Source organism: Filicampus tigris, chromosome 14 (assembly GCF_054856515.1).
Source record: "Filicampus tigris isolate MCC_2025a chromosome 14, RoL_Ftig_1.0, whole genome shotgun sequence".
In the NCBI taxonomy this organism is placed as follows: Eukaryota; Metazoa; Chordata; class Actinopteri; order Syngnathiformes; family Syngnathidae; genus Filicampus; species Filicampus tigris.
Window position 1 is genome coordinate 7,738,640 of NC_141230.1, and position 15,336 is coordinate 7,753,975.

General features: G+C 40.8%; 1 protein-coding gene across 1 annotated transcript in view; it reads right to left on the reverse strand.

Annotated features, from left to right (window-relative positions):
- Positions 1–15,336, reverse strand: part of LOC147136186 (contactin-associated protein-like 5) — a 123,358-nt gene that overhangs the window by 25,209 nt on the left and 82,813 nt on the right. The window contains exons 13-16 of the mRNA XM_086051859.1: positions 14,379–14,579; positions 5,868–6,024; positions 5,237–5,364; positions 1,045–1,215 (exon numbers count right to left, since the gene is read on the reverse strand). Coding sequence (XP_085907985.1) covers positions 1,045–1,215; positions 5,237–5,364; positions 5,868–6,024; positions 14,379–14,579 — 657 coding nt within the window. The remainder of the gene's footprint in view (positions 1–1,044; positions 1,216–5,236; positions 5,365–5,867; positions 6,025–14,378; positions 14,580–15,336) is intronic.

Sequence of the window (15,336 nt, forward strand, 5' to 3'; positions counted from 1 at the left end):
AAGACACTGAAATCTTTAAACACTCAGCAGCAACAGCCTATGACACACCTAAGTATTCAAGACAAATTGGCATTACATTACACATACAGTATACACTTTTCATGATGAAAAAAATACATACAATAACAGTTACAATTATTGCTAACTATATTAAAACTCTTTAAATAATGAATAAAATACAGTAACTTTAAAAAGTCTTTATGAAATTGTATACACTTTTTAGGCATTGAAATCTTTGAATGTTCAACAGCATATTGTAACGAATTGGGTTGTCTGTGTTGTGGTCGGATTTGTGTGTTGCTGAGTTGTGATGTTTCCGAGGTTCATGAATGCATCGTACGGCAAGCGAGTGGTGCAGCTGAGAAAGAAGAGCGCGAGCAGTTGTACTTGGATTAGTAAAAACGGGATAATTAAAGTACCTCTGACGGCGTGTTCCTGGAAGACGCTGCAATATAAATCTCGCTATTTAAGTTTGACGTTTTTGCTCCCTCGTCTAAGAAACATTCACAGTCGGATGATGCCGTGTATGTTAGACGTGCTACCTTACGCCCATCTCATTTAGCAATGTCGGCACATAACTTTCGGACTTAACAGGAGACCGCAGTGTACGGGGGACCTTTGAGCTCTGGCTCTTTTCTGGCTCTCACTGTTGTGCCGCCACTCTCCTCTCCCGTATGCAACAGTCAATAGCGCCCGTGCGTAAGCTCGCGCTAAGTGGACCGAACCGAACGCAAGTGGACCGAACCGAACATGCCATACCGAAACGTATTAATACACCCACGTGTACAGTTACACCCCTAATATATATATATATATATATATATATATATATATATATATATATATATATGTAATTTAAATTAAATTTATACATTTTAAGGAATATTGTTTAATTTTAATGTGCAAGACCCACTAATAGCCCAAACAATATTCATGCAGCGCAGCAAACTTTTATATAGTTTGCAGCAGTATAACATAACACAAGAATACTGTGGTGCTCCTGTGCATTGTTACGTTTGTTACGGCGCATGACTGTTGACTCACAGCTGAGCTCCACTCTGACAAAGTCTTTGAGGCCCAGGCTCTCCACAAAAACTCCCGAGGGAGCGCTCGTTTTGAAGTAGAAGGAGATGTCTGAGGCAGGCTCGGCCGGTGAGGTGGGAAAATAGAGGTATGATGACTCTTGGTAGAAGGTGGCTGCATTCCACATGGACCCTGAAGGAGAAACAGAGAGAAATCAATGCATACCATACATGTAATCAAATATGGATGGAGAAGAATGAGTGTAGAATGTGCTCTCACCGTGAAGGACGTATTAATGAGTACCTGGGCCACAATTAAATGAAAAAAGGTGCAATACTCCCAATATTACAAGAACTAATTTGTAAAATTGAGAGAATAAAGTTTTGTTGAGAAAAAAATACATGTATTTCTTTAGAAGTACTTTTATTTTGATAGAAAAATTAATATTATTATAATAATTTTTTCCCAAACTGTTGTACTATTACAAGGATGAAGTAATATTTATCGAAAGAAAGTTTATGAAAATAGTTAAAAATTAATAGTCAATAGAAAATATGAAAATAAAACATGCGATAACAGTCTTTTTAAATGATACGATTAAGTCATATATTTCAAGAAAGCCCAACTATTATGAGGCTGAAGTTATATTTTAAGAAAATGTGTAGCAATATTATGAAAATTAAGTTGTACTGTATGTTTTTGAAAAAAATTTAATGAAAATAAAATTACATATCCGGTACATTTTGAAGACATCATAGGATGACAATGAAAGTGCATTTTTTTTTCCAGAAGAAAAGGTACCAATAGATTTTGCCACCATGCCATGCAATAATACATTTGTATTTTTGTGTGAAAAAGCACTAATAATGATCTATGTATTTTAGAAAAGGTCTGACTTGTCTCAGAATGTAATCATATTGTAGTTGTAACAACAAGTCTTTTCATTGAGTAATTTGGCTTCATTCTCAAAATATTAATATTTCAAAATATTTCTTGTATGGTTATCCGCAAACTGAATTGTACCACTTGGAGGGAATGTGACTATAACAGAATCCTGTGGCATTACCTTTAAGTCGAAATAGCGCCAGCCATGATAGAAACCCGAACAAATGGGCAGAGCTGGGCAAACCGCCTATATGACAGACCGTTCCGCCTATCCGCCTATTGCCGATTTCAGACTTTACAAATATAACCCGATTTTGGGCCGACAGACATGACGCAGACAAACGTAGGTGCTCGTAGCTGATTTTGAGTTGTCTTGACACATCGTGGCCCGTGTAGTGTGGCATACACAAGGATTGGTCGTTTGGCGTTTGGGACGCTTCACGACCACCACCACGAAATTCTGGAATGTCAGAATTTTTGTTCATCTTGCCGTATAGTGTGACATGTCGATTCTTCGATTGGTTCTTCGGCATTGACCAATAGGAAGGCAGTGTCGTCCTACTTGACGAGCGACTGGATGTCGCGCACAAACAAACGGCATCCTGGTGCACAGTATTTAAAAAGTGACTTGAACAAATGGGGGAATATTGGAAAGCATGCATAGCATTTCAACTCACGCTGTTGTTTTTTGCTAACTGCAAAGCTAGTGGCTGATTAGCAAGCATGGTGTCATTAAACATATTCATTCTTTTTGGAGAATAGACAGTCTGTGCTGCCCTCTCCCCACCATCCAGGAATGGATCCATATTCTTTTTTTTTTTTTTTTGCCTTTTCTGAACTTATGAACAACGCACATGCATTGGCACACAACGCCGCCGTCGGTCGACATGACTACACAACTGCTTGTCCTGCCTCCTTTGACATGACTGACATCTGCTTGTCCCGCCTCCACGATGGACAGAATCTTGGCGGAAGCACGTGACGATTGGGTGGGGTCTGATCGGTGACGGACATGTAGTGTGACGTCTCATCCGGTCCAAGACACAGAACGATAATATATTGTAGTCTGACAGCGCGACTGTTGTGAACGACAAAAAAGTCGTGTAGTCTGAGAAGGCCATAAGACGAACGCCCATTTTGTGGGTGATAAACAATTGAAAGGAGACGCAGGAGGTGCATCACAAAACACTTTACTGAACATTTCTCCCAAGGGAAAAACAGGAAACCCATCACCGTCGTCCAACCATAAAAAACCCTCGTCCCCCAACACATCCCTCAACCCTTAGTTCCATGGTGGAATTATGCCAGCAAACACCACATCACTACGTCACTTTCCACTATGACACACGGATTAGCCTGTCCCACACATAAAAAGTCAGCTACCCTAATGTATGTGGTGTCGACAGAAAGCTCCACTTCTCTGCTTTTAGGAATCCATTGGAATTACATTGCTAGCTTAAACGGTTCATGAGTTAGGGTGATTTGAAAAACGTGCCATCTCCTGTCGGCGACGACAGGTTCGCATCTAGAGGGATTTATATAACTAGCTTGCTCCCAATTCTGCAAGCCTGCTGCTCCTTGTCATGACAGATTGTTGTTTCACATTGTTTTTTTTTAATTTCACCACACCTTGTGTGTGTGTGTGTGTGTTTTTTACATGTTATTTGGCTGTGTGTGCTTATGCATGCACATTGTGGTATGAATGAAATAACACTACACTGACACTGAATTATCATATTGGTAACTGACGATCTTTGGTCATGGACCTGACATGAAGCATTGTAGATGCGCTGTTGGCATTCAAGCAGGAATTGGGCCTGTGCACCGCGTCATCACGACTTCATCATCCGCCATGTTGGGAGCTATGGTGAATGAAGGTACGTTAAAGGCTGTGTATTTGTTGATTCAAAAACATGTTAAAATGCAAGAAAAGGAAATTATAAATGGTTTGGATCCCTACGGAATTCCCAAAACTGAGTGGAGCTACGAACTGGACCTACTTCCTACTTTGTGTGCGCCGGATATTTTCGCGCACCTTTAGTGTGGTGTGAGTGCCTACGCTTCGGAGCAATTTAAACATGAGAAATATTTAGCCTCTCATGTGCAATTTACAAACGGGTAGGTGCAGGACCTGCAGATGATGAAGGAGGCGAAGAATAACGTCATTCGGACTAAGGCACGTGTTGTGTGTTTGCTTGTGAACTGTCCACTTAAGCTGCACAAACAAACGTACTTATCTCCTTTTTAACAGTGTATGTGATCGTTGATCATTCCTTCTTTCGTTTTACTTCACTCACTAGTTGCATGCACGTATGTGACTAAAAGAGAGAAAGCAAGAGGATTCTAAACTTTATTTTTAACTTAGCACTTTGAAAATGTACAGAGCATACTCTCGCCCAAAACAGAAGGTTGTTTATGGTGAAACATTTTCATCAAACAAACGGTATCCAAGCGATCCGACTTCATTTTGACATGTCCGAAACAAGGGTTCTCTCGGTCTTCCGCCAAGCAGAAAACCTATAAAAGCAACAGCAACGGTTCACCGTGTTTATATAGTTCGGCCGTCTAAATCAAGCGAGAAACAAAGCAAGTTCATCTTGCATGTAACAACAGAAGTCTCGTCACCTCCAGTGCACTCCAATATGACGGCTACCCCGGTAAAAAGCTATCTACAAGCTCGCAGCTGTCCCACGTTTTTATTTGTTCAATTAAAGAACATGACAGGCGTGTCAAGAAGAAGAAGACGAAGAAGAAGAATGAGATGGAAGAGTCGAACGCAGGAGAACTCAACATCATTAAGCAGATTAAACTGTGAAAAGAGGTGATCCTTTCAAAACCAAGCCATTTCAAACAAACTTTTGGGTGTTTTAAGCTCTAAAATAAAATTAGTGCATGTGAGGCTTTGTAAAGCTCTTTGGGCAGAATGATGTAGGTACACAAAATAACCGCATAATAGTGCACTATCTGTTCGAATATGATGTGTTTTTTGGGTGGGGGGGATTAGACGAATAGACGGATCAAAATTTAGCAGTAGTTGGTTGCAGTTTGTAGTCGGAAATGCTAACGGAAGCCCGTTTAAAAACATAGGCGGACCATAGGCGGGTACTATTTTTTGCGGGCGGATAAAATGGCGGATAAACGGACGGTGGAAGGGTACCCCGGCTGTAGGCGAAAGGCGATAAACAGATCGCACATTTTTAGTAAAAGGCCCAGCTCTGCAAATGAGTTAGTCAATTCTCCAGTCTCTAACTTGTGTATAAGTCAAGTTTCCCTAAGAGTTGTTTTCCTGTCTGTGGTCAAGGCCTTCATCCAATGAGTGATCACCTACTGTCTCCATAACAACGCAGAGAGCCAATGTGGTAGACGGCCTGCGAGCCGGCTCTGCCGATATCTCCGATCACTAGCTGGCTCACAGGTAGGTGGTCTTTGTAGGAGAGGACGCCTGTGTCGTTGGCCCTGTGACAGACATCGAACAAATGAGTGAATAAGCAAACACAAACATGGGGGGTGGTCCCTCAGGGACCGGACGCCTCGACGGGAATCGAGATAAAGGCTCCCATTCTTCTGCATTAGTGCAGAAGGCAGAGTAAAGACATTAAAGCAATTCATCACGAGGGAGACAAGCGCCTTTGGATATATGCAAACAGAGCTGAATCCAGGCTGGATTTGGAGTTTGGAGTGGATTAACGCACAAAATGCAAAGACACTTCAAGCGTTTAATACAGCAAAATTCAAATGAAGGTTTAGTTGCTCCCCGCAAAACTTCCAATGGTTTTCATTATTATCTGTATCTTCAAAACAGACTAGAGTGTTCAGCTTGAAAGTTGAATCATCCCACTAGGTAAGCATGCATATCATAAGCATTTACTGACATTGTTTTAACATTTTCACAAAAACATCACTAAATGAAGGTGAATGAAAACAAATCTCGAGATCACTGTGGGTTCTTGGTAACATACCATATGTCTGCGTCGGCGTCACAATTGCAGAAGTAGTTCATGTCCGCGCAGTTCTCCTCCAGGCTGCAGGAGCACTGCTGGATTCCCGGCAGAAAGCCTCCCCAATAGCTCCGTCTCTCACCGCGTCGGTCTAGCCACCAAGACAACGGACTGCCATCTACAATCATATATCATCAATCAGGGATTATCTAGTACTAAAGCAAAACTTTAAATTCATACCAATTTGCCTTGAATCATCTAGACATGGATACATGCCAAGAATTCATCCTTGGCGTGAAACCTAAAACAGGCCAACTGACAAGAGTACAACAGCAACGGACCAGACAGCCATCATCTCGTTCTAGGGAAAAATGTAACAGTTATGCCAAGTTGTACGAATCTGGGAATTCTACAGTCTTTCAAGAATCGACACATGAATACATGCCAGCTGTTTGTCCTTGGCATGGCCTCTAAAACTGGGCATACATTATGCGAATTAAGTCTCCCCAGTGGGCCTGCATGGCTCTTGCCAGGACAACGGAGTAACATCAACAGCGACTGACCAATCGGTCAAGGAAAGTCATCTAGTACTTGAGCAAAATCTAGCATTAATTCCAGGGTTTTCAAGCCCAAAGAGGACATGTTATGGGAAATTGACTTTTCAATTGCTTGTATACCAATTGGTGGTCATCGTTTTACCACAACCCCAACGTATGACATTATGATATTATAAGTACGGTACAAAGTGTGCTGGTGCAAAATCTTGTATTTATCTGTAGCCTTTTCCAGCTTCAAGACCACTCAGAACCTTCAAAAAAATCCTTCAAGAATCTACACATTGATAGATGGCAGATACAATGAACACTTTCTATTTGTGTGGCATAGGGACTGGCCCAGCCCACAAATAGCAAAAATCTGTGAATAACTGATACCCATAAGAGGGGATGTACCACTAATTAAAAATGGAGGTTGGCCCCCGCCCCCCAAATAAATAAAATATAAAAATATTGCAAAAATAGTGCAAATACTTTGTACAGTAGGTGAATATGTGGGTTCTAAGATGGGAGTATACACTGTAATTCGTCCTGAACCAGCCCCTACAACTTGGCATCAACGGAATCATGAATCAGGCCAGTTTTAAGACTGATTCCACGTTAGCCAATCCTCATTTGATTTGGAGATGATTTGAGTTTGAGTTGGGTTTGCTAAGTGTACAGAGGCAAATGAGGAATGATTGGACGCTTCCAGCAGGTTGTGTGGCAACCGGAAGAGTTTCTGGCATGTCAAAACATTGACCAGCCATGACAGTGATTTTGCAAGTTACTTTTCATTTCAATATCCGTCTCCTTGAATTTTCAGCACAGCTCAGGGTAGGGCTGCTCGATTATGAAAAACATTAATCGTGATTATTTTGGTAATAACTAAAATCATTATTCAAACAATCATTTATTTTTTTGTAAAACACAACAAAATATTTAAATGTTAAAAACATCAAAACAAATACATTTAAGTAAGTAAATGAATATTAATAATCATTTTTTACGATTATGCCAATTATGTAATCGTGGAGTGTAATAATTGTAATTGTAATTGTAATTGGATTTCGATTAATTGCACAGCCCTAGCTAGCTCAGGGCATATTTGACAAGGGAAACATTAACCAACTAACCCTTTGTTGTTGACATTATATTTAGCATTAGCATATCAAGTCTATAGATAGCATAAACATATTTTTCTGTTTTTTTTTTTTTGTCAACAGTTGCATACTACTGACAACAACACGACACGAGTGAAACATGTCTAAAATTGTGTGGTGTATGGAAAATATCTCAGAACATTGCCACTAACATGATACATTTACAATACAATGTTACGTTAAAGGTCATAACTACTTTTTAATTAAGTAAACTACAGTTCCCAAACAACTGGTCAACTTTCCTTCTTACATACAATAATACAGAAATAAACGTATTTCAAATCTGCCACGAAATGTCATTTATGAAATCAATTGAAAAATACAAAAAACAAAGGATATTTACGCTGTAATTACAGTTAATTTTAGTTAGCTTTATAAACATAAAATGTACTTTCAGTTAGCAGAGGTGGGTATTCCATCCGACTGATGGATAGGTCCCTCTGTGACAGTTCGTCAGTCCGTCACTGTTAGTCCGTCAGTGGACGCCCGTTTTTTTAATGTTTTTTGGGGACCGACTGACGGACCAAGGGCCTTCTGATGGACTAAATGATGGACTTAACTGACAGATTGACTGACGATTACAATTCAGCTTGTCACGAAAAATGGCAATTATTTTATATATATTTTCTTAATTTAGTAAAATGCCCACCTCTGTCAGTTAGTTATGTTGTTAAAAAAAAACACTGTAGTTTATATTTTATTTTGTTAATGGAAATGTTTTTTCAATTTTGGTTTTAGGTAGGTTTCATTCATCTTCGTTAACTATAAGTACCAGTTTCTTGTATTCTTCTACGAATGACTTATTTTGCATGCATTTTTTTTAAATTTCATGTAACCACAAATTTCCCCATTGTAGAACTAATAGAGGTTAGCTCATCCTATCTTTAGGCTATGAAGCACAAGGCTGGTTTAATGACCAACTGTATGCCTGAACTGAAGAGGTGAAGGACATCCATTGTTAAGTTGCAGCTGAGTTGTGCACTGATTCCCGGCAGAAATCCCCAAGCGCGACCCAGTCGTTACTTTACACAAGGACAAAACGGCGGCTTTGACCTTGTAAGTTTGGACAACGGGCCAAAGATCAGCATGCCGAGTCGGAATTCAGACACCATCTGGCATATCGTTACACTTGATTGGAATTGTCATTCTTTTCACCGTTCTGACTATGACTCTTATTTTTGTCGCCCGCCTCAAAGATCTGAGAGGATGCTCAAAGTGCATACTGAATTAGTTTGACCATCAGTTGTATTTTTTATATTTTGTCCATCTCAAGTGTTTCTTTTTCACATGGTTTAAATTTAGAGAAGCAAATGCTGAAGATGCTTTTAACATCTACACAGTACTCAGCATGCATGCACAGAGGGTTTATACCAATGCATTTGGACAGAAGCTATGAGATCTGGAACTCTTTTAAAGTTTAAAGTCCTTCGCTAGGTTCATTTCCTCGTAAAATATTGATACTTAAATGCGGCTACAAGGCTTTGAGAATAAAATCTGCTTCATCTTAGCATTTTGGGCCTTGAAATTTAAAGTGATCGCGACTCAACAAACACAAAGGTTGTGCTTAAAGAATGCTTGTGTCGGGGCTGTCACAACAGCTACCGATACCTAACAGGACCCCAGCGAATGTAACTGAATCAAGAGCTACGGCATAAAAAAAATGACCTTTCATCGCCTCCTCTGTGGGGTTAAGTACAGCGGCCTCAATCATCGCTCACACACGTAAGCCTGCATTGCAAATGAAGCCGGTATGCAGGGAAAAGCCCATTAAGCCTCTTGTCACTAAACATAATCAAGTGTCACATGCTGCAGTGCTCTCTGCCCATCCAGCATGCATTAGGGCCGCATTAGGCAGCGCATTTATGTATGGCCACAAAAGTCATATTAGTCTAAGTCACACAGCGGGACTCAGACACCGGCAATTCTCTCTGAAATCACGTCTGAAAAGAATGCAATGACCTATGACTAACAGTCTAATGCCTTATTAAGACCAAAATGAGAAAAAGTTCCTTTGTAAGCAATGGCAACAGAGCAAACAGGAAATGCAATGTGGGCGAGAACAACATTAGCATTCAAGCTAATGTTTGCGCTACCAAGGTTGGAAATAAAACATTCTTTATTGTCTTTAGCATCAGCTGCCATCCTTGATTGGCCTGATTACTTTGCAGTTTATTTTAAAAACACTAATCAGCCCCTCGAAAATAAGAAAAGGCGACAATCAATACTTCCTGAACGAGATGTCGCGATAACCTTGGCGAGACGGTAATTAATGAATGAGAAGCTTGATTTTGTTGGCAAGTGCTGCTCCAGGTTCGGCTAGCAGAGCCTTGTGGTGTTTATCATGACACAATCTGGTTGGTTGGAGCTTAGAAAATCCTGAAAATACAAACTGCAAACTAATCAGTTTCATGCCTGTTGTTCTATTGGAGTCGCAGCTAAAATGTCAACCTTTTGGTAGCAACTGCTGATGCCGCTTTGCTGCTTACAAAATAAAATGCTCACCTCTGGCAACAAATGTATGATGAATGTAACCTAAATTCCTTTCAATCAGGTAGTTAAAATAAATGCAGGTTATAGGAAATGAGAAATCACCAAGGCCTTCACAGTGGTCCAGCCAAAATGCCAAATTTAGGATGACAAATAATTCTCTGATTGTATGCCTTTAAGTAGCAAGCATGACTTTACAACAATTTGTTTGGCTACTTACTTAGTCTTTTTTCTTTTGGTAGCAGCTTTCAGTACGTGTTGGGATGCCCACAAATTGGGTTGAGACTGCTTGATTGAAACACCAACCTGATGATGTCATTGAAGGGAGGATAGCAGCATTTTATTATTTTTTTCCTGGTTTGTTTTGACTACGTCTTGTTGTTTTCAAACAAATTTTGAATATTTCAGCAAATATGCTGAACAGATGCATCGTGGCTGGGTTTAACAACACACCAGAAGAAGGGAACAGCTCACTTAAAACAAGGATGGCCAGATGTTCCCCTTTGCAGCAATGGCTTCTTTCCTGCTTAAAGTGTGGCGCTGCCTTTAACAACCATACAGCTCCTCAGGCTCGGCCGACAGATGCCTTCTCAATTCTCTTCCGTGGACATCGTCTCGACACAAGGGCTTCAACTTCCCCGTATCGCTGCGGCCAACGAGGCTCACAGATAACTGTCACCACTGGCTGTTTAGGTGTAAAAGCACTTCACGTTGCCGATGGTGTTCGGAAACAGTAACTAAACATCAATTCATATGAACATCTCTACTCGTGTTCACTTCAACCTGTGAAAATGCAAAAGCTACCAGCACAATATTTTGTATTTTATTGACATTAAATGGGAACTCTTACGTGGAAAAAGCATGTCACCTCTGCAAAATCCCAGATATTGTGCTGATCATTTTTATAGTTTTACAGGTTGAGTGGACATGAGTAGAGATGTGCATATAAAGTTAGATGAGGATTGACTATAGTTTTCAGATTTTCATCTTAGCTAAAGATTTTTTAGACTCCGTCGGCAGCCAGCCCAACCCCATGTTCGGCCATCCTGGCCCGGCATAGAGATGTCCACATACATTTTGGTGCTGATTGATAGCGGCCTTTGGACATTATAGGCAAGGTACGTACAATCATTTTAAATTTACAAATTGTGTCTAGTTTCTCCACTGACACCCACCAATAAATGAGGGGGCGGGGAGGATGGGGGGGGTGAGGTGGTCAGGGGGCGGTGGTTCCATATTGCACAGCAGAAAGAGATTTTAAAAGACTAGTTATTTACTTATTTATCCAAAACAAATTGATAAACTTGAAAATGCAAGCTATTTTCATTAGGATAAAAAAATGCAGAGTTTTTGCGTTAAAAATGGGCCATCCTAGCAAAATAGTCCCTTTAAAAAATGGAACTGCTATTAAGCCCAACAAAAACAAAAGGAAGAATAATGTATTTTCGTATGCACAACAGCAATTTGGGATTTGCACAATAAATAGAAGAAAAATCTGTTTGTGACACTATATCATTAGGGTGAATACTTGAGTCTCAGCACTCGCACAATAACTCTAAATATAGCAGCAGGATGTTGGCGGAATTTTGGAAGGTAATTACTTCTTCACTGTTGCCTTAATGACGACCGCATGGCCCCCAGTGACGAACGTCAGTCATTACAGACAAGACGAGGCGAGGAACACCTGCTACTGGAATCGTCCACAGTTGAGCACAGCAACACGGACATGAAATGTCTGAACAACATCTGCATCTTAAGTGAACAGCAGCGGCTGACAGGAAAGCTGGCAGAAGGGGGTCACGTAATCCAGCCTCCTCAACTCGGCAAGCAGAGTTTGCTTGGATGCGAGCTCAGATGTTCTTGGCACAGGAAAGCATCTGTAAACCCGGCAGGCTGGTTGCAACAGCTGTTGTTGATTGTCTTTCCTGTAAATTAACGCGATAAACGTCCATAAAGTCGCTTGATGCTGTCGCAGGGAGAGTGTTTACCTGGCACACAAATGTTCTTTGTGTCTTCAAGTTTCAATCAAGCAAGAAATAAAGACACATTTTGGAATGGCTCCACAGGAGTTTTTCAAGCAAAACATCTTTATATACAACTAAGCGACCGCGTTTATGGAGCTAGAGCTTTCTCGCCTGTCTACTCTGTATCAAGCTCCATGGGTCACAACTTATCCCAATCAAACCAAGGATGAATAGGTTTTGATTTCAGTGTAATAATATAGGTTTGATTTATGCTATTTCTGAGAGAACCGCTTCCTGCTTGGGTTGGGAGAGTAAGAGAGTTAAATCCTACCCTTTTAGTTAATGGTAAAAATACAACGACTTAATTGATCAGATATCATAATCATTCTTTGGGTTTAGGAGAGCTAAGATCTCACTGGGAGAAGTGTCTCCTGATTTGGTTGCGAGGTCTTTAGTGTTTCCTGACTTGGAGCGCTAGAATTTATGATGCTTTCTGATTAGCTTGCACAGAAAGTAAAGTGTTATGTGATTGAGTTTTGACTATGAAGTAAAGTATTGCTTGACTCGAAATCAATACCTGATTATATTAGAGCGATCAAAGTGCTGTCCATCCATCCATCCATTATCTGTACCGCTTATCCTCACAAGGGTCGCGGGGCATGCTGGAGCCTATCCCAGCTGTCTTTGGGCAGTAGGCGGGGGACACCCTGAATTGGTTGCCAGCCAATCGCAGGGCACACAAAGACAAACAACCGCACTCACAATCACACCTAGGGGCAATTTAGAGAGTCCAATCAACTTACCATGCATGTTTTTGGAATGTGGGAGGAAACCGGAGTACCCGGAGAAAACCCACGCAGGCACGGGGAGAACATGCAAACTCCGCACAGGGAGGCCGGGGCCGGGCTCGAACCCACGACCTCTGAACTGTGAGGCGGACGTGCTAACCAGTCGACCACCGTGCCGCCTCAAAGTGCTGTCTGATTGGTTTATAGAAGTAAAGATGACTAAAATATAGTATACTGTATTATGAATAGTTAATAGGGAGTGCTACCTTATTTGATTAGAGGAATTTAAGTGCTAACTCACTGAGTTACAGAAGGTTAAGCGCTTCATCGTTGGATAATGATGGTAAATTCCCACACCGTTAAGTTAAAGGTAGTGAAATAAAATGCTATCTTACTGGTGAAGGGTAAAAAGACAATTACATGATTGGGCTGACAGGACTTCAGCACTACCTCGTTGATTTGGTGGATTAAGCGTTAACATATTTTTTCAACGAAGTACAGTAAAATACCCTCTGATTGGGATACAGGATGTGAGTGTTTTCTGACTGAATTACAGCAGGACTGTGTCCGAATATCTACACTAATTGTCACAGCATTTTGTGCGGGTGTCCGAACGTCCAGAGAGAAAAATGTAGTGCACTCCAAATTACCCACAATGTACTTTTAAAGGTAGTGAGCATCGATGGACACTCAACAGGTTAATATAGATCACAATGCATCACGAGATGGAAGTGCGTGACCATGTAGTGAACGAGGGGCTAGGGAAGTCAGATTCTTCCTGATTGGGTTGCAGAAGGTAAGATATTTCCTGACTGGGTTTCAAAAATACAAGTGCCACTGATTGGGTTACATTGAGCAAGGTGCTTCCTGATTGGAATACAAGATGTCAGGTTCTTCCTGTTTGTAATACAGGAACTGAAGTGGTTCCTGACTATGTTACACGGATACAATTGCTTCCTGATTGGTGTAAAAGAAGTAATGCACTTCCGGATGGTGTTAAAAGAAGTAGGTTGCATTATGGGTTACAGGATGTCAGACTCTTCCTGATTGGATTACAGAATGTGAAGTGCCTCGTGATTAGGTTAGACTGAGTAATGTGCTTCCTGGTTGGATTACATTAAGTTCGTCCTGTTTCCAATACATGAGCTGTTTCTCAATTGGCGTTTTTGTCCATTCTTACGTCCTTGTGATCTTGTGAAATGTCATCAGTCACGGCCAAAGTACTGTAAGAATGGCACGGAATACCCAGATGGTGTTCTTGCCGGGTAGCTAAAACCAAGGATGCGTCGGTTGGAGACTTGTAAAGGCTTGGCTAGGAAAATATCCAAGTCAGGTTCTTCCTGTTTGGGATCCAAGAACTAAAGTCCTTCCTGTCTGTGTTATAGGAATGTGAGAGCTTCATGACTGGATTACAGAAAGTAACGTACTTCCTGAATGGGTAACAGGAAGTTATGTGCTCAGTATTTGGGTTACACAAAGTCAGGTTCTTCATGATTTAGTTGCATGAATTATAGGGCGACCATATTAAGTTAGAACAAATAAGGGTTTCGAATCAAGAAATGATACAGTATAATTAAGTTAACAGAACAATCTTCACCTTTTGTGTTGAAGAGACGGGACCTCTTGCAGTTGTAAACCACTTCTTGTTGGCAGTGCTCTGACCTTGACACGATTGCGTGCAGTTGTTCCGGTGAGGCGCCGTAGTCAAGCACCATGATGTGAGGCCTCTGCAGTGATGAAGCCTGGACTCGGACTGGAGTAGTTCTGTTGTGGGCCAACACCGTCCAAACCTTCTCTTCTACAAGAAACACGTTTATCTGAGACCACATAGCTATTTCAAACAACTTCTCCAAATTTCCCCACAAATAAAAAGGTAAATTTTCAAGCAGGTTTGTGTTTCAGAACAACAATTAAATTAGTGCTGCAGGTCTTACTCACCAAGACACTGCTATTAAATAATTAACCTTCCCATCCAGTATTTTTTCAACCTGAGCTCAGTGCAGCTGTGTGTTTTATAATGCTACGCTTCAAATGTGATTACTCGGCTCAGTTGCACCATCTAATTCTGCAGTCCACTCATAAATTAATTGGTCATGAATCTCGTAACGACTGGCCAGCAGAGAGAGGTGTCGAGTGAACTGACAGCTGTGGTGTATATTACATTGTCTTTTGGTGACTGGTTCTCACCCAAACCCAATCTCACAGGATGGCTTATGGCTTTGTATAAGGCACAACGTAGCATGTTTGTTCACAATCTTTGAAATCCTTTTTGGACATTACAAATACCGTTCATTTAAAACACATAACATTTTGCCGGCAAATGATTTGAATACTTGTATAATTACATACACACATCTGGCTGTGTTAAAAGGTACGTGTTATTTCGAGTTATTCTGTTTGCTTCCAGTATATCACACATCATGAATACCCCTCAGAAATACTGTAGGTTGGTTTTCGCCAAAGGAAAGAGCCTCACGTTCTTTCTTATACGGTATTGCGCACAATTGAAAATGCAGTGTTGTGATCCTTTTCTCTTCTACAGAACTGAATTATCT